The 27,817-nt window shown below is 37.0% G+C and overlaps 1 protein-coding gene across 1 annotated transcript in view; it reads left to right on the forward strand.

Annotated features, from left to right (window-relative positions):
• The window catches only part of ralgapa2 (Ral GTPase activating protein catalytic subunit alpha 2), a 322,593-nt gene that overhangs the window by 112,286 nt on the left and 182,490 nt on the right, over positions 1-27,817 (forward strand). Inside the window, 10 exon segments of the mRNA XM_056477537.1 lie at positions 7,179-7,294; positions 7,391-7,529; positions 10,288-10,490; positions 13,245-13,475; positions 15,212-15,385; positions 15,703-15,837; positions 19,535-19,683; positions 19,792-19,903; positions 24,522-24,759; positions 26,625-26,792. Coding sequence (XP_056333512.1) covers positions 7,179-7,294; positions 7,391-7,529; positions 10,288-10,490; positions 13,245-13,475; positions 15,212-15,385; positions 15,703-15,837; positions 19,535-19,683; positions 19,792-19,903; positions 24,522-24,759; positions 26,625-26,792 — 1,665 coding nt within the window.

Below are 27,817 nucleotides of genomic sequence, written 5' to 3' on the forward strand. Positions count from 1 at the left end.
TTGGTATTCAATTTGCCCAGAGTGCATTGAGTTTTTGAAAAATTCCAAAGCATTTTCCCAAAATATGTGTCAAAGTAAGATTTGTCACCGAAAATCTTTCAATTTGCTGAAACAGAAAAAGTTGTGGCCAAATTAAGACTCAAAAATTACCCTAGAGTGGATGAAAACATCCCCAAGAGCACACAAGGGTTAATCATGTCTTACAACGTTCTTATTTTGTGCAATAATTATTTATAATTATAATAATCATAATATTTAATAGCAGATAAATGTCAATAGCAGAAGAAACAACAAAATTTTTTTCTAAATTCAATTTTTTTTCAATATCTCCCTCAACATGAACTTATGCATGTGCATGATGTCACCATTTTTAAGGACTTTCTTGTCAGGTGTTTACACAGACACAGCAATGGCAGCATTTTCAAAAACCTTCACTTTGTGACTATTTATGCATGTCCTGTCGCAAAAGTATTATTGTTAATATTTTTTTTGTTTGTTTTTAAATAATCTGATGGAAAAAAAAGGATTTTTATTTATTATTAAATAATATTAATTTGATCAACATTAATTTACTAGTCTGCAATAGTTTGATAAACAGCTAGAGCCTATTTTAGTTGAGGGATGAACTTACCTTGGTCTTACGGTTCGGTTTGGTTACGATTATAACGCCATCGATTCGGTTCAATGCGATATCTCGGTGCATTACGGTGCATTGACAATCCTTTCCATACACAATTTTATATTTTCTTCACAGCACAGCAATTTTTGTATTAAAATGTATCAATATATTTATATTTATATACTATTTGTAAAAACAAATTTGTCCTTTAAAACAAACAGTCAGATATATAAACTGCACCTTTAAACAACACAAGCATTTATAGCAAATTAGCAAATATAAATATCCTGCTCGCTCTCTGAGCCTTGTCTTGGTCACGCGCTCAACAGAAAGGGCGAGAGGGCTGCTATTGGCGCTGGCGCTCTTCACAGATGATTGACACTGATAAACGGCAGCTGATCCATGATAGACACGGTCGAGAAAACTCTGCAGACATGCGCTCGTGTCTGTATCAAGAAGTATCGCTGTAACAGCCAAGAGGAGAGGAAAATTCACGCCCAGCAGGTCAAATGGGCTAAAGTGAGAGAGAGAAATAGAGTTTACTTTCATTCTCTTAATTGCAGTAAAATAGGGGCATCTGCTGTAAGTGTCAGTGAAAGACTGTCCAGCAAACACACACACAGTGAAATTGTGCAGAGTTTCTGCGTGATTAAGGAGTAGAAGCATTGTAAATACTTGCGCTCATCTCCCTCGCCATAGTACGCTACCGTGACATAGCGCATATGAGATAAATAACATCAGTACATAATAACCAGTTATAATTATTACTGAACCGATACCAAATTGTCTGCGTCTGCATCGTGGTGCACCGAAGAAACAATTAATTTTGACACCCCTATATTTTAGTGCATACTATGCTTGCCTTGTTTTCGAAGACCCTCCTCCACCCCAGCTCCACCTGTGTTTAGATCTGCTACAGGGGTCATATGTGTATTATGTTTGCAGCAGCAGCAATTTATATTCTCAGAGGGCAAGTCTGTGTATATACTGACAGTAGCAAGTCTCGGTACAGCAGCAGCGTAGCAGATCTATATCGCCAAGACCACATACATCAACTTTGCCCTATACATATTCGTTACCATACTAAATCCTGAGAGTGTTCATGACAGAAAGCTTGTAATTATCGAAAGGCAGTTGAACAACAAATAATTTTAGTGAAGTTCAGCTATAAACAAAATACGGTCCCGACCTAAACATTGATCTTAATTTAAGATCTTAATTCTTAATGCATTAAAACCCCTAATACATGTCCTGCCCTGTCTGAAGTACCTAATGACCCTCTTGTACAGTGCTTGCTAATGTACCCTTCATTCATTTTATTCCTCACATCTACTATGTTTCTGTCTAGGAATGTAATTTTTAATGATTGCCATTAATGGCACAAAGGCACTTTAAATCTGGTAAGAGAGTGTAATAATCAAATGGCAGCACAGCATCCTGAAATAAAATAGGTCAGAGTCTGTTAAATGCTAAAAGGAATGATTTCCCTTGATGTTTCCTCTCAGAATAGATTTTATTGATACCCTTGAACTGGTATTGACCCGTTCATTTCAAGCATTGCTGATGTGTTTGAAATCAGTGAATATTCTTCTTTGTCAGCGCTGACATGCTTTATGTTTGAATAGATTTCATTAGTGAAATGCAAAGACTGTTCACAGTGAAGGTTGTTCTGCTATTATTAAAGCAGTGGCACATTTTAAAGGGAACCTATTATGCAAAAATTGCTTTCATAAGGGGTTTACGCACAGTTGTGGGGCAACAGTGTGCGAATATATCCAACGTCTAATGGTAAAAATAAAAAATTAGATTTTTTTATAATCCCACTTAATAAAAACAATCTGCATAAACACTTTGATTGACATTCTTCATTAGTACATGTCATCAGAGAGAGAAAGTCTTGACTATTAGTGGTGATCTCTCCCTCATTAGCATAGACAGCCCTGAGTGAGAAGCAGCCATCCTCCTTTTAGAGTTTTTGCATCTTTTCTGCTGATGGTAATGTCAGCGACTAAGAGGCATTATAAATGTGTGAGTTTTAGGATGCACAAATAACCACTGTAATCTGGTAGTCTAGTGAAGTTAGGTTGCACACTTGGATTAAGGACAGAAACTCAGAGAAAATTGTACTTCAAAGTAAGAACGGATAACAATAACTTGTGTACAATTTAGGCATAGGATGATAACCGTTTTTAAGGTATACCGTGGTTTGGAAAAGTCAAGGTTTTAAAACTGTCAAAATTTTCTGTAATACTGTTCCTAAGGTATGTGTTAGATTTTTTTATTTACATTTTTTCTTAGGACAACAGTATCTTTAGCAGAAAAAAAATATCCAAAGATGCCGTTTTAAATTGTAAAGAAATCAGTGTTTTTGAAACTAACGGAGACAGCCAAAGAAGTCAAAGATTCATTTGAATTATTTAGCCTGACATGTTTTTATGTATCAAAATATTTTAAATGTTTCTCAAAAAAATATATATTGTGTTCAGAGGGGAAAAAAGTTTTAGTTTTTTACTCACACATTTAAAAACCACATATTTTAGAGCAGTAATCACAATACCGTGAAACCATGATATTTTTATAAGGTTATCATACCGCCAGAATCTTATACCAACCCATGTCTAGTAAAATTAATATTTATTTATTTACAAGTGGTGATGGTGAAATAGTGAGCGAGTTATTTACAGTATTTACAGTTTTAGAAACAGTAAACAATGAAATTTAGTAGGGCTGAAACTAACGATTATTTTAATAATCGAATAATCTGTCGATTATTTCTTTGAAAAATCGATAAATCGAATAAAAAAACAAAACAAGAAAAGCATTCATTTCCAACTCTTTATTCAAAAAAGCTCCTCATCCCTGAGCTGTTATAATAATAATAATAATAATAATAATAATAATAATAATAATAATAATAATAATAATAATAATAATAATCATCATCATACTTAAATAAAAAACTAAGAAGTTTTGTCCTGTTTTCTATCCAAATATCTAAAGAAAATCTTAATTGAAGGTACTTACTAGACGCATGAAATAGCATAAGAAATTATGTCTTGTTTTCTGGAAAAAAAACACTTCAAAATAAGTGATTGCTTGCTTAAAACAAGCTAAATTATTTGCCAATGGGTATAAAAATAGTCTTAGAAAAATAATCTTAATGAGATATAATCTCAAACAGTAGTTAAGCATCTCTTAATTTTCTCATGCCATTTTTCTTGTCTAGTCTTGATTTAAGATTTTAAGATATTTGGACTGAAAATGAGACGAAATTACTAAGTGTAGCTATACATGACAACGGACTGAAAAATTTATGATTCAAAAAAGGTGAGTGAATAAAAATGTGTCTTTAGTCTTGCAAAGTAACTATACCACCGCTGCTTTACTTCTGTTAGTAACACTTTCACTGGTCAGTTTAAAATATTCTGGTACCAGGAGTCAATTATTTTGGCGACCACTGTTTTAGAACATTCACCCTAAATGTTCCCATGGCGACACATCATGTTTGTCACATGACACACCGCAGCAGCAATAATGCTGTATGACAGATGTATCCCTTTTATTTAGTTTTTTCCCATTTTATTTCAGCATACGCTTGCTCATCATGTCATCAGCTACTTGATATTCCAATTCACAAAAACATGAAAGTGATCATGATCTATAATGTAAGATGGGCATCGCCATGTTTACCTGTGGCAGTGTGTTTGCCTCATTCATAAAAGCAGAACACACAGGAATCAGCATGTAAATTCACCAGTTACTCTCCAAATACATGCAAGTAAGTGGCTGGTGAACTTAGAGAAGAATAGATTCAACTTTATAGTTACTTTCACTATGTGTATCTGATATGAACAAAACACATAGGCAAATTATATTTGAATGGATTGTTAGACTTCCTTGTGTGTATTACAAACTCTAAATGTATTGTTTTACTAGTACTTGTGTGTATTTACATGTCTAAAACACAAATGCTCCGTAACTGTGATAATATGACACGTCTTTCTCTGGCTCAGCGCCAGCCAGTGCGTCAAAGCTCAGTTAAAATTTTTCAGTTGCCGCTCTAAGGGTAAACGAGCTAACGCTAACTTGTCATGCTTGTCCAGCTGGATAACGAGTAAAAACACCAGCACCAGAGATTTTACGGTCCTCACTTCAAAACGGAACAAAAGTAGGATTCTGTAGTGATTTACCCTCAGTGCGCGAGAGAGATCATGGACACTCCGCTCCGCACTGAACTAAAGTGATTTTTTATAATGAAACGTCCCCGTGTCGCGTGACACAACAGATCGATTATGTAATTCGTTGCCAACGCTTTTAGTAATAAATTTTTATCGATTTAATCAATTCGTTGTTGCAGCTCTAAAATTTAGAAAGACTGGCTATGGGTGGTGCTAAAGAAAAGAATCAATCAAAACCAAAACAGTTTCACTAATATCCAAAAATAATCCCCTCTAATCTAATCTAATCTAATCTAATCTAATCTGATAAGCAAAAGATATTTAAAAATATAGCTGCAAGCAGCAATTATCAATTATCAGGGCCAAGCAGCCCAGCGACCACATCATAAACAAGCATGGCAACAAGCTACAGAGCAACTGGAAAATTCTAAAACCTTTTGTCATTATCTTTAACTATCGCAGAGATACAGTAAACAAAAACCATTACACCTATCAAGACAACTTCCATAACTTTTTGTCAGCATGGTCTGCAGATGATCTTAGTGAAATTTGGTGCAAATCAGCCAAACGATGTAGGAGGAGTTCGAAAAAGTAGATTTTTGACTTAAGGCTGGGGCAGCACGGTGGCACAGTGGGTAGCACAATCGCCTTACAGAATAAAAAAAGCTGCTGGTTTGAGCCCCGGCTGGGTCAGTTGCCATTTTTGTGTGGAGTTTGCATGTTTTCCCCGTGTTCGCATGGGTTTCCTCCAGGTGCTCCGCTTGCTGCAGTCCAAAAAAAATTTTATTGGGTAGGCTAAATTGTTCGTAGTGTATGTGTGTGAATGAGTATGTATGGATGTTACTCAGTGATGGGTTGCAGCTGGAGGGGAATCCGCTGTGTAAAAGATATGCTGGATAAGTTGGCGGTTCATTCCGCTGTGGCAACCCCAGATTAATAAAGGAACTAAGCCGAAAAGAAAAGTAATGTATAAATGTGTGACTTAAGGCTAGATGGTGGACAGGAAGTTCAGTTAATTAAGGCATAATTAGTATCGATATTCTCAGGACAACCCAAGGAATTTAGCAAGACAAGTATCAAAACAATAGGCAATATTTGTCAAAAGTTATTAGCAATTTTAAAAATATCCTTATAACGTTTGACCAAAAGGTGGTGCTGTGACGAAACTTTTGAGCACCTTCAGGGCACAGTCTCGAAGACACATACCGAGTTTCATAACAATTCGCAAACGTGTTCGTAAAATCTAGACATTTTTGACATAATTAAATATGGCCGATGGCAATTGCAGGTTATTAGCAAAAAAATCTATTTTTTGTATCTCTGAAACACTGCAGCTCACTTCAGACTATGTTTGTGATAACACACACCAAATGTTTGGTGTGAATACGTCAATGCATTACGGAGATATTGCCTCAAGTCCATTTTCGCAACTTCTACATTAAATTTGTTCACAAATTAATTGAAAATGGTATATCTAATCAACTTGAATACAATACATTTTGGTCAGCATTGTCTGTAGAAAATGTGATTCAATTATGGTAAAAATCAGACAATCGGCCTAGAACGGGTTTGTTCAAATAGGTTTTGCGAACAATTCGAAATTTCATAACGGAAAATGATGTCATAGTGTGCATTTGAATCTACTTGAGCCAAGAAATCAGAGGAAACAGAAAAAGCTGGAAGAATAATAATAAGAACCTTCGGTGCTTAGGCCCTAATAAACCTTTAACGTCAATGACATCCTACGTAATCTACACTAACGACTTAACCAAAAATGGATTGCACATACTTAGCTAATGTATTTGTTGACAGTTAGAAATCTGCATATTGAGATATATGTCATGTGACTTACTTACCTACCAGCGTTTCTAACCTCAATGACAAACATGAATGTAGGGAAAGAATAGTAACACAAGGATAAGAACAGACAGTAACAATGGCCAAACAACATCAACACAGTGTAAATTAAACAAGGACAAACAATATCAACAATCTAATCAAATGAGGAAATTAAAACAGAATCAGAATACCAAGCTGATACTACTGGAATGAAGAGTTTTTAAAGAAGAGCTGGCATGAGGGGATTGGTTAGAGCAGGCTTCAGTCAGGATAACGGGAATTTTTGCAACAGTGAAAAGTGAAACAGCCAACCAGGGCCAGAAGTAGACGGGACAAACAATGAAGTGAACAGGGGTGGTAAAAAGAAAAACACAATAAGACACAAAAAAGAATAAATAAATAAATAAATATCTGCTGGCACGTTACATCCACAGACTGCCTTCTTCTGAAATATTCCTTTTACATTTTACAAATCCATCGTATGCTTCGTAGCACATTCAGATGTCTGCATTTATTAACATCCAGTCTATGCATTTTTGTAGCTAAGATTGTACCAGAGGAGATCACTCCGCTGGTGCCTGCAGTTCCTGGAGAGAAGGTGGCGGACGACCACACTTGCTCTGTCCTACAGATCGTGCTGAAGGTCATGGTTCTCCAGGTGAGTTTTCCAGCTGCTTCTGACCTGTTTTCTGCTCATGAATGGATTTTTGTGATGTAATCTATTCCCCTGGTTTCATTTTCTCCCTCTTTGCAGGCATCCAGTTTGGACTGGAAAAACAAAGAGAACCAGGACACAGGCTTCAGATTTCTCTTCTCTCTCTTCAAGAAGTACTACCTGCCTCACCTTTTCCCAACTTTCTCAAAACATACCAACCTCTACAAGCCACAATTAGGTGTGTTTGATACAAAAACAGATTGGTTTTCAACAAGATTTCAGGAGCTTGTCTTAATTTCAATTCATCTTTATTTCTGTAGCGCTTTTACACAATCGAGTATATAACAAAAAAAATCTAACACGGAGAGTCTAAAAACCCTTTTGTATTAGGAACAACTCTCTTCCGCCACTCATTTACATCTGCAGCTGACGTCAAAACAGCAGAAGCCGTTACTAATTCACCAACGTCGTTTTAGAGCTAGTGTTTGAATGATTCTCAAGCGTAATGTGCAAAGTGATGACAAAACAGCTGATTTTGCTGACATTTTAAGATTATAAAGCTGAACTTGTCATGAAATGCCCTCCATCTACAGAGATATCTTCTTACAGTGTTACAGTCTACAGTATTTCTCTGTTGCAATCGGGATAACACAGTAATTAACCCCCGAAAAAGCAACTCAATAACTATTAGACTGCTGTTGTGTTTGCGATAAGGGAAAATAAGGAGGGGGAAGGCGTGTTCGGGGGTGAGGTCTCTGAAAAACACTGTTGAGAACAGGATAGGAAAGTAACTGTATTAAAATAGGCACTGTCCTTATAAATATACTGCGTAGTTGCAATCTATATAAAAGAGAGAGATCGACTTAGAATATCACTTACCAGTTTAATAATGATTTGATCAGCTGTATTTAGGAAACACGCTGTTTTAATATTCTAAGCAAGGGCTTATTATGTGGTCCTGGCACCATCCTTAGCTAGTGGACGCCGATGCGCTGTCTCTCAGAAATAATAGATATTTACAAATAGGCACTATCCTTGCAAATAAACTGCATAGTTGCAATCTAACCAACTACATTCTCTACTAAAAAGGCACAATATTTGTCAAACTGTAAAGTGTCCTCTTGTCATAGTGTGTGGGCGGTGTAATATAAAGGTGAAGAGGCTGGACCAGCAGGCCCGGATTGGCTAATCAGGAGGACCGGGAGAATTCCCGGTGGGCCGGTCCGTTTTTTGGCCGCGAGGGCCGGTGTCCCTAGCTGCTTGCACTCTCAGCAGTTGCACTTTTTTTCATTTATGTATTTATTTGACCATAGCCTCACTCTTTTTATTCATTATTTTGCCGCAGCTCCGCTCTTTTTATTTATTTTCTGGCAGCCCCGTGAGCAAAATGCAGCCTGCAGGTTAACGAACTATCATTCGACCGGAAACAGCGGCACCTTAGTGAATATAAGAATTAGAATAATTAATATTAATGAATATTACACCTGCTCAATGAAAATCAGATGATCAGAAATCTAAAAAGGGGAGACACGTTGCGTTACAACGCCGCCGACCCGAGTTCGAATCTCACCTTATTTATTTATTTTTTCATTTTTTTCATTTTAAGTGTTAAGACATATAGTACTGTTTGGATACTTATGTAGGTGTAAATATTTTATTTTTTATTTTTTGTGTGACCACCGTTACAAAGGACTGGATATGTATAAAGAATTTTGCACAGAATGTATAGATAATGCAGGACATTGTGATGTTTTGAAGAATAGTGCTATAGATTTAGCTACCCTTTAATGTTCTCATATAAAGTTCTAAAGCAGCTGTTTTCTTTAAAAAAGAGGTGTTAGTGTCATTATAAACTGAATTGGAAATGAAGTTATTTTAATGTAGTCAGTCGTGAACTGAGGTGGGCCGGTCTAAGGCTTGAAACTCCAGGGCTGAAAAAGGACCCACTTCGTCCCTTTGGACCAGTGCTGTTATTGCAGAATATCTTACGGCTATCAGCTAATCAAATTCAAGAACCAGACAGAACTGATGTATAAATTTATTTATCGCTCAATATATGAAAGTGAGGGCGGTTAATTTTGGAGGTGCAATAAATTGTCTATATTATATAAAGAAATTTAAGGTGATGATGATTAGGGTACATAATAAAACAAGTTTTTTTGTTGAACGCACTGCATTCTGCTTTCTATGGAAGCGGGGCTTATGCAGCATCTCCACGCACACACACACACACACACACACACACACACACACACACACACATAGACAGAGTGCTTGCGAGAGAGCGGATAGTGGAGGTGAAAAAGACAAGACACGAATCCACTGACTCGTGTTTAGAAACTACAGTCAATTAGGATAAACAAGTCGCTATGGACTTGGTTTCAAAGCCACAGTCTTCAGCTCTGGTATGGGAACATGTTGGCTGAATGAGAAAGGAGAGTCTGCTAACGAGCTGATATGTCGAATTTGTTCTATTTGTCTGTTTATTTTATTCTTACTGTGTTTTTTACTGTATTCTTTATTGTTTTACTGTGCTTTGTTGTTTTTTATTGTCTTGTAAGCGCTTTGGGTCTTAGAAAAGCACGTTATAAGTAAAATGTATTACTATTATTATTATTATGATTATTTTATTTTTTTGTGTGTTTCAATTTCAAACCTAAATATTCTAAATATTCTTCATAATAAAATGTTCTTTGAAACATCCAGTGTACCTGAATTATTACACTATTATGTTGTAAAAATGTATTATTTTTTATTAGTGATATAAGTTATAAAGTGGCTATAATATCATTTATCGCAATTAATTTAGGTGCAATATATCGGCCAGCAAAAAATAGATATTGTGACAGCCCTAGCGATGAGATCTTAAAATGTATCAAAAGAATCTTAAAAATGTCTTAAAAGGTATTTAATATAACTCTGATTTATGTAAATACCCTGTAATAAGACCTCCTGTTGTTATTTCTTATATGGTTTTCCTTTTCTTTCTCTTTTAGATCTTCCCATTCACAGACCAAAGCCCCTGTATGTTCCAGTGACTCGTAACAATGAGAGCACGTACTGCACTAGGGATCAGTATCTGGCTCCTCGCGTGGCCTTCATCACGTGGCTCGTCAACTTCTTCCTGGAGAAGAAGTATGTGAACTCAACCCCGAGCAACTCCAAGAATGGAGGAGAGGTCCTGCCTAAACTCATCCAGGTGAGAGGAAGTTTTGTTATGGAGAACCACTAAATCTTTGCCTATTAGCTACATGGATAGCATCCTCTTATGTGGCAACACTATAAAAACACCATAAATCAGTTCTGCTATTATTTTATATGTATTTTAATGCGTTTATTCAGTATTCCAAAATGAATAAGAAAACTACTGACAGCCTTCAGGATAGAATGTATGAACCATTGGGTGCACATGGTCCTCCAGAATGGTTTGGAAGTCCTTGGCCCATCTAGTACAAGTATTGGACTTGGGGAATGCCATAATATTGCAGCCCAAACCATCACCGATCCACCCTCATGCTTCACTCTGGGCATGTAACAGTCTGTGTGGTACGCTTCTTTGGGGCTTCTCCACACCATAACTCTTCTGAATGTGGGAAAGACAGTGAAGGTGGACTCCTCAGAGAACAATACGTTAACATTGTCCACAGATCAGTACCAAGATTTTTGCTTCTTGCTCTAATATTTGAAACCAACATTTAGCATTGGCACGTGTGACCAAAGGATATGAATGTATATTGTATATTGAAACGTGGACATCTCTTGACCCTGTGGAGTTCCGATAAATAGTTTTGTTGGAAACAGGAGAGTTGATGTGCACTTTTATTTCTGCTGTGAGTTGGGCAACTGTGGTTTTAGTTTTTTTTGGAGACAATACAAGTTAGTGTAATCCCGCCGGTCCTACACCACCCAACACAAGCTCCAAGTTGGGATCGCCAAGTTTACGACTCTCCACATGGACAGCTTCCTCTTGCATCCACAGTTACATGTACTCCTGTTGGATGTGGTGTCTCGATTCTTTTTTGCTTGAAGGCTTTAGGCTACGGGGAAAGGTTAGATACCCCTTGAAGCTAAAATTTTTCTGCACCACACTCGAAACTAAGGGGTACAAAAAATTTCCAAAATACACCATCTACAACGGCAGCATGGCTGCACACGGAAGTAATGAGACAGTTACGAGCTTACTGACGCATTTTATTGTTATGATAACATGATATCATTGCCTTCTGTAATTTCCTGAAGATAAATACCAAAAAATAAGCCAACTGGAATAACTGCAGCAGTTGTGATCGTCAATCTCATATGAAGCTAAAGATTGCGATTACATTTGATGACACGTGCAGATGTTGTAGTGCTGTCCCATTTCTTATGCCCTATTCACAAGGGGAGTCAGCGTCAATGCTTCCCATTCAATTTGAATGGGGGATGTCAGGCATTGCCAAACTGCATTGTGGATCTGTCGGCACCGCTTCAGTGGCGTTGCTTGCTGCAGAAGTTGGGAATTTCTTAACAAATGTACCAACGGACGTGTCAGCCAATCCGATCGCTTTATTCAAGTACACCAGCTCAGACGGTAGCCGATTGCTGACCAATTTTATTGGCTGACGCTGCTATGCTGATCACGTCAGCCCCAACTTCAGACATGCCCTCTGTCAAGAGTTGACGCTGTCACGTGTGAATCGGACATTAGGGGTCAATTTTGAAGCCTTTCCCCTTCACACTCTGTTTCAAGGGCCGAGGGGTAGGGGTACAAAAATATAATTAGGATTGGGCCTTGCTGTCTTGGCCAAAGCGAGATGAGCACCAACAATTTGTCCTTCTTTTGAGTTCTGACATGTCACCCATAATGTTTTGTGCATTGCAATATTATAAGCAAGACTGTGCTTTTACTTTGCTAATTAAGCTTCACACTCTGCTCTTACTGGTGGAATGTGCAATTAATGAAGATTAATTTAATACATATTTAATGATAATACATATTTAGCCATGAAATCTCCAACACTAAAGTGAAACCTCCAACACTATGTGTGACAAGTTTTACAGTTTGCTTCCTTGCAAAGTTCAAGCTTGTTGAACTTTGACCTGCAAAATCGCATCACGTGACTCTGCGTGAGATCAATCGAAGATCAAAACATGACCTCTCTGTATATTTAAAATATAGAACAATCGCTCACTTTTTTAACGTATAATCATCTTGTTTAATCCTGCTCCTTTTTCGCAGTGCCGTATGACAGTATTTTGGATGCTCAAACTCTAGTGTGACTGCAGCATAAATTTGCTAGTGTTTCAGTTTAATTTTTCTACCCCTCTACCTAATAATACAAAATTCTTAGAATATGTTTTCAAAATGCTTCATTCAATGCTTCAATGCGTCATCAAATGCAATTTATTCTGACATAAAATCGAACTTACATGTCTTTCCGAATGCACAGAACTAGTCTAGAGCGCCACCTTATGTTAAAAACTGATCTATAGTGCATTCGCCGTTAAAAATTAACCTAGCTAGTCTAAAGTTCCTTCTGCTGTTGAAAACTATCTAGCCTAGAGTGTCATCTACTGTTGAAAACGAACTAACCTTGTGGGCCTACTTCTGTTAAGAACTAGTCTAGAGCTTCATCTGCTGTTGAAAACTAGTCTAGAGCACCATCTTCTCAAAGCGCCATCTGCTGTTAAAAGACTGAATGATTCAATTGATAATAGTGATGCAATTTTCTCACAGTTTTTTACCCCAGCTCTATATATTTCAGAATTTTCACACAATTTTGTAATATATAGCACATTGTTTTGAATAACTTTAACTTTTGAAAACATTTTGAGGAAACAAGATGGTCTATCTGTCCCTAGTGAATGAAAATGTTTTGATTTGATTTCATTCTTTCCATTTCTGGTTGGAGCATGGTTGTAGTAGCATGCACAGTAGAAGTAAATGCTGTCTGTACTGTGTGTTTGTGTTTAGACTGTGACTGCAGGCAGTATCAGTCAGGAGAAGAGCATAGACTCAGAGCCCAATGGTCCTGTGGAGCAGGAGAAGAATCACTCAAACAGCAGTACCCTGTCTGACCGCAGGGGCAGCAACTCCAGCCTGTGCAGCATCGAGGAGGAGCATTGCGGCGTCTACGACATGGTGCAGGCCATCCTCCTCTCCACACGGGACAACGTCAATTTTGTCAATGAGGTCTTCCATCAGGTCAGAGAAGAGCATTGAGATCTACAGCTTAGGTCATGTGACAATTTGACTGTTTTAGACTAATTGAAGTTAGCATGACTATACAGTATATAGAATAGAGAAAATAAAAAGTCCAGGGCTTTTGAACAGAGGTTTTTGAGGTTTTTACAGCCTGAAATAAATTCTGAAATAAAAGTGGCCTGAATGGAAAAGACATTATTTACTAAATAAAAAGAAATGCATACGTTTGATAAATAAAAAAAGTTCTCAGTCGTTATAGGCTACATACAGTTAGGTCCATAAATATTTACTCTGGACCTGGACCATAAATATTTACTCTGGTATTGAACTCTGGACCTTTTATCTGCTCATTGTAGCTGGGATGGGTATAACACACACCTGGCCATGGAACAGCTTAGAAACTAATTGTCCAATTACTTTTGGTCCCTTAACAAGTGGGAGGCTCATATGCAAACTGTTGTTATTCCCACACCGTTCACCTGATTTGGATGTAAATACCCTCAAATTAAAACCGACAGTCTGCAGTTAAAGCACATCTTGTTCGTTTCATTTCAAATCCATTGTGTTGGTGTATAGATCCAAAAATCTTAGAATTGTGTTGATGTACAAATTTTCATGGACAGTTAGTGTGTGTGTGTGTGTGTGTGCGTGTGTGTGTGTGTGCGTGCGTGCATGCGTGCGTGTATATATATATATATATATATATATATATATATATATATATATATATATATATATAAATATATATATATTTATTTATTTTTTTTTTAAAGAACAAATTATTATTTAATGATTTGTATTTATTTATTTGATTGTTTATTTAGAAGTTTAACAAGTATTCAAAGTTAAATGCAAGTATGCAAATATTGATTCAGTCAGGAAACTTAAAGCAAATATTATCGCTTAAATGCAAGTAAATGAACTGGTTTTGATAATGTAGGTTCACCTGATGTATTGTCCGATTTACAGCTATATGTTTTAGTAAAATTAAATGGGAATATTTAAATGTTAATGTTTAATGCAAAGCCATTATTAATGTTAACTGTCAATTAAAAACTATTTGAATACATAATATATGATATTCAAATATAAAACAAGTATAAATAAATATAATGCATATAATTTAAATACATTATTAGCAAAACAGTTTTGTTAAATGGTCTTAGTGTAAAAGGCTTTATTTTGAGCAAAATGAATGCTCAATGATTGAGAGTGGCTTTATTTCATTAAATCTGTCATTCACTTTTTCAACAGCTTATTGGTCCAGTGTAGGTTTGCGATCTCTAACCCAAAATAAAACCTGTTCTAGAGCAAGTTAGCAGTGTTGAAACCGGATAAAAGTCAGCTCAATGTATGAAGTCAGCCCCAAAACTCAGTTGAGTTACTAGTCAAATGCAAGTCAGCCCCAAAACTCAGTTGACTTACTAGTCAAATGCAACAGTTACAAATGGCACAATTTAACTCATTTTAGCAATAAAGCAAACTGGAACTTCCATTTATCTCACATTTGTTTACATAGCAGGGGTTTCCAAACTGTCAAACGGATAAAGAAAAGTCTCTTCCCAGAGTTTCCCAATAAAATAATATTTTTAAAGTAATTTTGCTACACCCAAAAGAAGATCATTTCATTCTGGTCATTACATGAATTAACAAAAGCTATAGTTTTAGTATTGGAAAGAAATTCTTGTTTCAGTTGTGTGAATGTTTGCATCATTTGTTTTCGTGTGATCATGCAGGCTTTCCTGCTGCCATCCTGTGAAGCTTCTGCCACTCGCAAGGTGATCAAGGTGTACAGGAAGTGGATTCTACAGGAGAAGCCTGCTTTCATGGCTGAGCCTGAGACCACAAACCAGGAGGAAGATGGAGAGGAAGAGCAGCTGGTCACAGAGAATGACAGTGCACACATACAGGTACAGGTACTAGTTTTGCCTCCTGCCATGCACTTATTTTAAGTGTGCTAGGTCAATAGATATTCTCCATTTGTACGTTTCATCAGATGGGGAAAGCACTGTCAACTGTTATGCTTTATTGTACTTATATACTTATGAATTGTGTTTATGCTGTATTGTACTGTGTCTTGTATTGTGTTGGCTATTGCTCTGAACCGAATTGCCTCTTGGACACGATAAAGAGATTCCAATCTAATCCAAGTTACACACACAGACAAGAAATACCGTTCATGCTGATTCACTAGCTCCTCCCAACCTGTCGTGTGTAAAATCCTCAGGCCCTGGAGACTCATGGACACAAGAGATCGTCCAGCTGGGGGCGCACTTACTCCTTCAGCAGCGCCATCAGCAGAGGCTGTCTGACAGAGGAGCTCAACCTTGAAGTGAAGGCTGGTATCCAGTCTGCCCTACAGGTCTGCCTACACACATTTACATGCTTTGTGAACTTTACCATTTTTACACTGTAGGGGGAAATACTGTCTAGATCATAGTTCTCGAACTCAATTCCTGGAGGGCCGCAGCTCTGCACAGTTTTGCTCCAACCCTATCAAACTTAGCTGATTCAACTATTCAAGGTGTTCAAAGACTACCAGAGACTATTAAGCACGTGTGAGTTGGATGTGGTTGGAGCTAAACTATGCAGAGCTGTGGCCCTCCAGGAATTGAGTTTAAGACCACTGGTCTAGATCAAACCAGTTTTGGACAGTCTAATGTGAAGGCTCATTCACACAAAGCACGATAACTATAAAGATGTAGTTCTAAAAATTATTCACTGCATTAAAGAATAGAATACAAAGGAACGATATTGTTTTCAGCATTTTTTTTCAGCTGATGAACAATAAAACGCTGATAGCCAGTCAGAATCCATTGAAAATGAAAGGGCTTGCACAATTTAAAGATACAGACGACACTGTGGAGAAGCACACTGCTTGATGTTAAGCCCTCTTTAAGAAGATTATTTAAAAAATAGTGACTATTTTGGAAACAATTGGTTATACTGTGGTATATAATGATTACAAAAATACATGGAATTTATAAAAGTCATGCTGTGAATGGGCCTTTAGACTTGAGTAAAATTGCATTGAGTCACAGTTTATTTTGATGGTCTGTTTGCAGTTGCGGATCTAGCTTAAATGGCACCCTGGGCGAATCACCACACATATGCCCCTCAACCATCTAGTTAAACATGTACATTCTAAAAAAAAAATGTTGTTTTGACCAAACTTTGGGTAAAATATGGACAAAACCAGAATTGGGATCATTAAAAATATTTATATTTATTATAAATAAAATTACTATTAATATTATTATTATACAATTATTATTCTAAATAAATACAGAAAACAATCCTAAAAGTAACTGGAAAACAATGTAAAGACACAACCGGATTAAAATGCTAAGATTACTTAAGGAACATTTGCATGAATTTTAATTATGACAATTCTATAGAATACAAAAAAAATGTACTTTTAATTCACTGCCGTCAACCTGCAGTCACTACTTTATTTTTCCTGTCTATGGGGATTAGAAGATTCAGCCCTGTAATTCCTGCCCAATCAAATCACACAGAAGGTAATTTGCATCATAATGATCTACCTCATGACATGGGTAATCTATAATTGCAGTAAACCGTTTGGAAGCATTGAAAATGTCCAAGAAGATGTCCTAAATCTTTACACACATTGACCCAGAGACTGTTTAGATGCATGTTACTGATGAGAAGATGACGGATGTTTAATGTAGGCTGAAATGGCCTTTAAACACCCAGCATGCACAAGACGTCAACATGACGTCAGATTGGCGTTGTACCCCAACATCGTTGGGAAGTTGTACTTTGTTTGGAAATGAAAATTGGGTTGACGTCAATGTCCAACGTCCAACCTAAAATCAACCAAATATCAACGTCTAATGATGTTACAGCTTGACATTGTGTGGATGTTACCACTATGACGTCTATCAGATGTGGGATTTTGGTTGTCAGTATTTGATGTCAGTATTTGACGTCAATATGACTTTGGTTTAAGATGTTGGCTTGACGTTGGATTTTGGTCACTCTCTATCATAACCTAAAATCAACCAAATATCAACGTCATTTGACATCATTATTGGACATTAAAGTAACATTACCCTTAGACGCTGGCTAGACAATGAATTTTGGTCACCTGACATCACAACCTAAATCTAACCTAATATTAACGTCTTATGATGTTGTGTGCCTGCTGGGCAATTATACAAATTACAAATAAATGCATCAGCTTTTTACAGCGTAATACTCACTACTCACTACTCTTGAGTACTTTTGAAAGGTCTACTTTTTACTCATACTTTGAGTAATATTTACAACAGATACTTTTACTCTATTTGCACTACATTTTTAGGCAAGTAATGGTACTTTGCTTAAGTATGATTTTTCAGTACTCTCCACCACTGATGTTAAGTCTTACCTCTAGCTGACTCTATCCCTTCTTTCTGCTTCATAGCCATGCTTAGTCAAAATAAGATCATCATCATATTATAAGATTCAGTTTTGTTAACTTGCAAAACTCACTGCGTGTCGACACCTTGTTTCATAAAAGTAACAGAAAAGGAGTTTACTCCGGTTTCACAGTGCATGAGCAGCGCATATTTTATCGCCGTGCATGTAAACAAGGGCAGGAGCAGCATGTGTGGCGTGCAGGAATGGTTTTCTGCGCACATGCGCCAGTTTGCTTTCACCAGCATTGTTTCTGTTGCACATAGAGAATAACAAACTTGTGTATGCAAAAGACGGCAAATGTGATTGGCCCCTAACATCTTTATTCTGAGATAACCACTCTAAATGAGTACAATTGCATAAAGTAAATTGTATCTATCAAGGCTTACTGAGGCATTTTTTTTTTTTTTGCATCGTCTCCCTTGTGCCGCCCCCAGCAAGATCGCACATATTGCCCATGCCTAAATCCGCCACTGTCCGTTTGTTGAATTTAAGTTTCATTGCATCTACATGCCAACAAATTATCAATAGATTATAAGTAGACTGTTCTGTTGGGGTTAGTGTAAGTTAACATGTACTTACAAAGTTTCTTATAGCCAGTTAAATGTCTGTTGAAGGAGCAGTATCAACCGATATTAAGCAGACAATCTACTAATACTCAAATGGACCAGCAAATAAAGTATTACCTTGCATTCTTCATATCTCTGTGAAGTCTTTAGTTTTATAAGATTAGTAAAATAGTTTTCGATTCATTCTGGATACAGCCTGCAGGTGTGTTGAGAGCGGAGCTAATGAGTCAAGAGATGTTCACATACAATATCAACTAGGGGTGTAAAAAAACATAGAAGTCAGTTTGGTCCATACCTCAGTTTTAGGGTCACAGTTCCATGTGGTTCAGTGCAACAGGAATAAGCAACAAATCACTAGTGCTTGCTAGTTTTTTTCCGTTTTTTTTTTTATGCAGAGGATTTTTTGTCGCTAAGTTTTTTAGGAGCCGTGTTAAGTAATTTGACACAAATGAATAAAATGCAGGTAATTTAATGAATAATACGAATAGTACTATATTAGTAGTATAATTACTGTTTTTACATTACTGTTAGGGTTGCGTTTAGGGTTGGGGTAGGCATGAATGAAATGTAATGGGTAATTTAATTAATAATATGAACAATACTCTGTATAATTACAATTACTGTGAGGAATGGGTTTAGGTTTGGGGTGAGGTAGATAGACGTTAAGAAAATACGATTATTTGGTATTATAACAAGTAATATACTGTACAGTGGTGAAAATAAGTACTGAACACATCACCAATTTTCACTTGATGTTGGTAACAACCAAAGAAATCCATATATGCAAAGATATGCAATGTATTGAACACATGAAGAAAGTGAGCTGTAGAAAGGCAGTGAAAGCTCAGACAGTATCTGAAATCCCTCAGTAGTTATTCAGCAACCCTCTGCCTTTTGGCATTGTAAATTAATATCAACTGCTTCACTCCAACATCTACATTATAAGGATGAAGAAGATTAAACTAGGGTGGACATTTCAGCAAAACAATGATCCAAAACACAGCCAAGGAAACTCTCAAATGCTTTCAGAGAACACTGTAATGAAACATTATGTTGGTGTTTTGGCAGGTGTTTCTGACAAATTCTGCGAACGTGTTTCTGTTGGAGCCATGTCAGGATGTGCCCAAACTGCTGGAGAATCAGCTGGAGGTGTGCAGAGCTGTGCTCAGCGTCTACCGCCACATCATTATGGAGCAAAGCATGAACCGGCAAACCTGGTCAGTCCACACTGAGTCCATGTGCTCTACTCCGCTGGTTTACTAGCTCTCAGAAACATTCAGCGTACTCTGTAAAACATTTTTTGACCTCAACTGTGGGTGTTTCAGGGAGCAGTTGCTGCAGGTGTTGCTGAGGATCACGGAAGCAGTGATGAAGAGACCGCAAGAGAACCAAAGGAAAGACACGTTCGCCCACAGCCTAGCCAGCATCCTCTTCAAAGTGAGCACTCATTTCTCTTTTTCATTAAAGACAGTACATGGTACCTTTACAATGCAGTATGACCTCAATTGAGGCTGTGCCGATGTGTAAACATTACAAATACTGATTGGTCAAACAGAATTGTTGCCACTTCTGTCATTGGATTTGCTACACGAGACACTAAATCCACTAAATTGAAATAAACTGTCAGCAACAGCTGCTGTTAGATCATTTTAAAAGACTGGTTGTATCATCATCAGTAGACATGGTGCAGACATACATCTTATTGTAAAATGTCTTTTTGAGGATATGGGTGATTGTGGAATTGTGGGTAAATTTGAAAATTTTTAACACAAATCTAAATATAATAGTTTTAATGACTAATTTCTAGGAGTGTGATGAGATCTCGTAAGATTAAATTGCAACGAGATTACTCATTGAGGTGAAAAGTTATAATGGAGCGTAAGGGTGAAATTAGCATTGAAGGATTGGAGGCAGGACACCTGATGGGTGTGACTTTTTAAAAAAAAATTTCAACAGAGGGTACAACTGGTGCCACACACATTAACCATGGTTCATAACCACGTAATGGAATAGGCCTTTAGAAATGCTGAAAGCCATAGTCATCGTAAACACAAATGGAGTTAAGACATGTGGAGTATTCCTGTTTTTGTTGCTTTACTGGCGTGCAGTACATGTAAACACCGTTATCAAACAATTACTGTTGTGTAGCACACTAGGCATGGGACGATAACCGTTTTCAAGGTATACCGTGGTTTGGAAAAGTCAAGGTTTTAAAAACAACAAAATTTTCTGCAATACCATTCCTAAGGTATGTGTAAGATTTGTTATTTACTTTTTTTAGAACAACAGCATCCCCAGCAGAAAATATATCCAAAGATGTCGTTTTAAATTGTAAAACAATCTGTTTTTGAAACTAATAAAGACAGCAGAAGTCAATAATTCATTTGAATTATTTTGCCTGACATGTTTACTGCTTCAAAATATTTTAAATGTTTCTCAAAAGTTTTTGTTTTTTACCCAGATATTTAAAAAGAATCTATTTTAGAGCAGTAATCACAATACCGTGAAACCATGATATTTTTATCCAAGGTTATCATACCGTCAAAATCTTATACCGGCCCTTGCCTATAGCACACACACAGTAAACTTCTGGAGACTTGAGACACACGCCTTCATCATCACTGAACATACATTTATGCTGTCTGGAAAATTAACGGAAGTTTTTTTTTCATTCAGTGTGGCATCAAATTCCATTAAAACAACATTCTCCTATTAGTCCTTACTTCATACTCGCGTCCAGTAGCTAGTCACAGGGCCATGAAATGTTGCTGAATGAAAGTGAAACTGATGAAAAATGTAAAAATGAAATTCCAAACTTTTTTTTTTTCAATTTGTGGAAAGGAGTTCGACACCTAGTAAGCTCATTAATGTGGAGGCTGTAACCTTCTGTTTATGTACTATGGACAGTTTGTCACAAACATCATTCCAAAAATCAGCAATCAAAGGACATTCCCAAAGACAATGAAAGAACTTGCTGATACTATTATTGCCTTTTGGACATTGAGGTGAAACGGTGTTATTTATTTTACTATATTTATTTGGGGATATATAAGTTCTATGTACAATATTAATTGCAATTCTTTAAATCTTTTACAGGTTGAAATATTCAAGGGTAGTCTGATATTATCATCCCACACATTTTCATCATTGTCACATTTTAAGTTCTTACTGCATGTCTTCTGCAATGAAATCAGATTGTCTGCTTTTTACTGGTTTATCATGGAGTAAAATTTGGAAATAAAGTGCTTAACTTCAGTATTCCTAAGAAACAATCTATCCAAAAATCAGAGCAATTCTGGAAAAAAAGGAAAGACTGCCATGTCTAGTACTGTATGAACAAAGTTTCTTTAAAAATCTATTGATATTTAAAGAAATAGTTTTTAGGGATATTATGCTTTAAATGTAACTCCTCAAATTACATAAAAATATCCTTATGGAAGAGATCATATATCCTGTATATTAGACTATTAGATTCTTAAAAGTTGCGTAAAAATAATCTCATCACAAAAAGCGTCTCATCACACCCCTACTAATTTCTAATGACTGATTTATTTTTGCTTCGCCATGTTGACAGTACGGAATATTTTACTAGATATTTTTCAAGATACTAGTGTTCAGCTTAAAGTGACATTTAAAGGCTTAACTAGGTTAATTAGGTAAGTTATTGTATAACAGTACAATGGGGGAAATAGCATATATATTCAGATGCAAAAGCTGCTAAACGCCACCTCCGCCAATATTGAGCTAATGACATTGAGCGAATGCTTTAGGCACAGAGTACATGTTCAACACATATTTTTGCTTCAGATCATCTAAATTGCAGCATCAACCTGTTTAGAAATTTGTTTGTTTGTTGGCAAAAGCCGCTATATCCCAAGAACCAATCAGAGACGCAAATCGAATCATATGTTTTCACTTTAGCAGCGCGCTGATACGCTGGCTTTTATGAGGAGACTGTTTTATTCCGCTTCCAATTAAGATTTTAAAAGATGGAGTTTGATGAACTGGATGAGCCTGTCCAACTGTCAGCGAATGGTAAATGAAAATGTCCCGTACCTCAAAACTCTCTGTATTATAAAAAAAGAAAAAACACTGTACGGTCGGAAGTGTAGCATGCATTCATAATGTTTTTTTGCGCAGCGACGTTACTTTCCAAGTCCGATTTACTATACATTAAACGGCAACTCCATTTCACAAAAAACGAAGTTAAAATTCCGTTCTTTTATCCCGCTTGGATGCAATGAGGATAAACAAGAGATGAAAAAGAGACCAAGACCTTGAGTATGGTGAGGATGAATGAATGACAGCTTCTAAAATTGTCAGAGAGACATCCCCCTTTTGCCCAGTAGGCCCACCTTGTTTTTTATTTGCTAATTTAGGCTATTTTTTTAAAAGATAAATATAATATATAAAACTATACATTATTTATATTACTTCATAATACCTATATGCCTGATAATCTTTTTATATTAATGGACAATGGACAATTGATGTTTCACAATGTTTTTACGCTACATTGTTTGAATCAAGCTTAGTTTGCAATGTTTACAATACTTACATTAAAATCTGAATCCTTATTATCAGAAATGACAACATATTGTTAAGATTTAATTAATGTCAGTTTTAATGTTATTTATTAATGCACTTACTTGACAGAGTTCATTCATTCATCTTCCTTCTGCTTTCTCCCTGGTTTATCAGGGGTTACCACAGTGGAATGAACCACCACTTACTTGCACAGATTTATGTATTTTTAATTTAAGGTGGTTTGTGTAATGTGTTTTATGTTTGGTATATATATATATATATAATTATCTTGAAAATATTGTCTCCACCTTAATTATCATGAAATAATTGAGTCTAATTTTCATATTTGTTGGTGTTTACTCCACTTAGTTAAATAAACATTTGCATGAAAATCTATTTTCTGTATTGTTTGTCATTTCAGTAAAAAAAAAAAAAAAAAAAGATATTGTGTCTGTATCTACAGTCCGGTTATCTTTGTTACATAAACCAGTTTATAAAGGAATAAACATTTGTAAAGCACCGACAGAAAAATCATGTGACTTGCTTCATGTCATTACATTACAGTGTTTCCTCTTGGATTTTTTTCAGCTGTGTGGACAGACACTGTTGGACCTTTTATGCAGATTTACCAACTATTTATGGCGTTATTTCATTGACAAATGTCGTTAGCGCAGTATTACAAGTCGAGATTGCACTCATGTAATACGAGCATGCAAATCTCTGTAAATAAACGCTGCTGAAGTATGATTTAGCGTGTTTATGTAACGAGTATGTCTCCAACATTTATTAGATTTGCTAGGAATATTTGTGAATGTCTCCAATAGACCTAAAGAGCGGCATTAATGCGTCCTGAACATTACGTGAAGCGGTTATAAACTCCAGCAAGATAAAGTCGTTTTATCCAGAACCATAGACCTTTAACTATAAATGAAATATAATTTTGGAAACTGTGTTCATGATAACTGAAGGCTACGTCGTGTTTGCTGGCCTCACGCATCACGCACCTGTCAGTCAGTCAGTCAGCACGTCAGCTTAAAGGGTTAAACAAATAACGCACAGCAGTACTACGATTACAGAAAAGTTCACGCTGTTATAATTCACTTACCTTTTAATACGTTTTGGTGCGATTATAACCCGCTATTAAAAAAAAAACGGCTGACTGTTTTGAATGAGAAGCTGTAATGTAGCCGTGGCGGGATGAATTTTGGTATGGCGCCCCGCCATGGAAGAATTAATGTAGCGGAAACCATGCATTATCCTTCTCTCATTAATTTAAGCAAAATGTTTAAGATACACCAATAGTAGATTAGTTATGTGCATACTCTGTTATTGTGATATTTCATTCAATCTCTCTTTTCAAAAACAATAGTATGATGAAAATGCACACAATTGTCCTTTAGACCTGTCATGTGGTATCTGGTTTGAGGTTAGCATTTTGTGCTAAAGTAAGCTGTTATGGAGTTGGTTTTGATATGTGTTGATGTGGTGGTCATCTGTGTTTGATTTCTGTATCTGCCGTTGTGTACAGACGATCTTTGTGGCGTGGGTGCGGGCCAACCTGACTGTGTTCATCTCCCGGGAGCTGTGGGACGAGCTGCTGGCTGTGCTGTCCTCTCTCAGCCACTGGGAGGAGCTGGTATTCGAGTGGGCTAGCATCATGGACTCCCTCACTGCGGTCCTGGCTCGTCACGTTTACGGCCTGGACCTTCACAACCTGCCGCTGGACAAACTCTCTGAGCAGAAGGAGAAGAAGCAGCGTGGAAGAGGTGTGTGTGTGTGTCATAAATATAAACACAACACTCGATGTAAGAGCTATTTAAACCTGTGCATAAATTACATAGTGATTAGCTTACTACTAACTACACTACCTGACAAAAGTCTTATCGTTGATCCTAGTTGTCACTACTTACTTCTTCACTACTTACTTCTATTTTAAAAAAAATATATTTATTATCTGTTTTTTGTCCTGTCTCTGTAATCCTGTTGCACTGTAGAAGCTCTGTCACGAAAACAAATTCCTCGTATGTGTGAACATACCTGGCAATAAAGCTCTTTCTGATTCTGATTCTGATTTCTGATTCTGAAGAGCAACAAATAATAACTTGATTTCTAGTAGATCATTTAGCAAAGTGACAGAAGGTAGAGATTTCAGATGAATCATCTGTTGAACTCCATCCAAATCATCACAAATACTGCAGAAAACCTGTTGGAACCGACATGGACTCAAGATTCTCACAGAATCAGTCAAGTTTGTTGAAGGAAAAATCATGGTTTGGGGTTACATTCAGTATTGGGATATGTGAGTAATCTGCAGAGTGAAAGGCAACATCAACAGCCTGAGGTATCAAGACATTTGTGCTGCCCATTACATTACAAAGCACAGGGCAAATTCTTCAACAGGATAGCGCTCCTTCTCATACTTCAGCCTCCACATCACAGTTCCTGAAAGTGGTGATTTCTCCAGGATTGGCCACCCCACTCACCAGACATGAGCATTATTGAGTGTGTCTGGGGTAAGATGAAGGAGGAGGCATTAAAGATGAATCCAAAGAGTCTTGATGAACTCTGGGAGTCCAGCGAGAATGCTAAGAATGCGGTTCATTCCACTGTGGCGACCCCTGAAGAATAAATCCATGAAGAATACTTATCCAGAGTGAGCAGGAGGGCTGCCAAAATCACTCTGGACCCCTCACACCCCAGCACACTGCCTCTTTGAACTTTTACCTTCTGGTCGACGCTTTAGAGCACTGCGCACCAGAACAGCCCGACACAGAAACAGTTTCTTCCCTCAGGCAATCCATCTCATGAACACTTGATGATAATAATTGTGGAACCAACATCACTACTTGCCATACACTTTTATACACATATACACTTATTTAACAACACACTTTACATGCCAATTTGCACATAACAGCTGCACATATAACATTGTATATAGTAATAAACACGTACATACACTTGTCAATCTGTATATTTGCACTCACTACTTACTTCTATTTTTTTAAATATATTTATTATCTGTTTTTTGTCCTGTCTCTGTAATCCTGTTGCACTGTAGAAGCTCTGTCACGAAAACAAATTCCTCGTATGTGTGAACATACCTGGCAATAAAGCTCTTTCTGATTCTGATTCTGATAAAGGGACTAGGCCTAATGAAAATGAATAAATAAATATTTGTAATAATATTAATTTGCAGTTATATTTTCAATGGAATCACGATTATTGTTAATAATTAAATGTAACATAAAATTACTTTGAAGTAGTTGGTATGGTTGGTATGAGCCAATGATAGATGCCAATTGCTTCCCCTACTATTTTCTACTCTATTTGGCCAGTTACACCTAGCTTTTCACACCCATTTAAATTGTGATTTTTTTCATTTTTATTTTGAGGCAGACTTGAACTAAAAGGGGTTGGTTTCATAATCCTTTTAATTCCTTATATTTTTATTCTCATACTGTACATTTTATAATTTAATATCTTGTATATATCTCATGAATAGAAGTTCAAAGCATGTAGTGACAGCCTTGGATTTCTGTAAACATTCAACTCATTAAATAAACAGTAAGTGTTTGAATCAGAGACGGATTATAACAGTACCGGTATATATTGTGTCTGTGTTTTTCAGGAGTGATGCCAGATCCTCACAAGGTCTCAGAAGCGGGACGGTCTTTCTCCTTGAGCTGGAAGAACTCTGGAGATCAGGTTGGCGCTCAGGAGCCCATGAGGTTCCGCAGCGCCACAACCACTGGAACTCCAGCGGTAGAGAAAGCTCGCAACAACGTCAGGCAGAAAGGTTAGATCCAGGCCCATCTCAGATGTTTAAAGAGCCCCTATTATACATGAAATAGATCCAACAACACTTTCATGGTCTTATAATATGCATTTATTTTTACCTAATTATCCCAGCGACTCCCATATGATTCGTTCAGCGATTCATTTGTTCCCAAACCACTCCTTAGCGTGAAGCTAATCTGCGCTGATTGTACTGATGACAGCCTGTTGCAATTGGTCGGCACTGACAGCCTTCAGCGCGAGACAGAGTGAAATGCCCAGCAGCTAATCAACAATATAGAAGTAATCAGAGTGCATACACACTTCATATTCGTGTAAGGCGTGAATTTTGGCTGCCAGTGGGTGAATGTAAATACAGACAAAGGACCTCGAATACAGATCGAGTCTCCTAGCCCGTCACACTCTACCTGCTCTTTTCACACACACACACACACACACACACACACACACACACACACACACACACACACACACACACACACGCGCACACACACACACACACACGCTCTGGCATGCGCTGAAGCATATGCGCACATCTGAGCTCTAGCAGTCAGTGGGTGCTTTGAGCACAAAAACCCCAGAGAGCAGTGCACGTAAGACAGTTTATCACAGATGTATCGCTGGATCGTGTCTCACTATAGTTGATAAACGTGATATTTAAGTCTCTATCTAATGTCTCTTCATTCTTTTGAATCCATCAGGTAATGTGTCACAGCGTCAGTACACTGCTTTAATCTTTTGCTTTCACGCTTGTAATCAAAAACCTCAGATATTGTTGGTTGTGCACCTTTTTTACCAACCATGTTTGTCGATGCTATTATAACGACACAGATCACTCTGCCTATTTATGCCAGAGTCCGGCGGACAGGTGTTAATTTGTGTGTAACTTATCTTTATTTATGATTTGGTTATGGGTAAAACAAAGACCATGCGGGTCAGGTAGTTGAAACGGTAGGCTACAAATAATTAATTTGTTAATTCACCGCCGCCCAAGACGACGATGCCATCGTCCATCGCAATGTCTCA

The sequence above is a fragment of the Danio aesculapii genome, chromosome 17, assembly GCF_903798145.1.
Source record: "Danio aesculapii chromosome 17, fDanAes4.1, whole genome shotgun sequence".
In the NCBI taxonomy this organism is placed as follows: domain Eukaryota; kingdom Metazoa; phylum Chordata; class Actinopteri; order Cypriniformes; family Danionidae; genus Danio; species Danio aesculapii.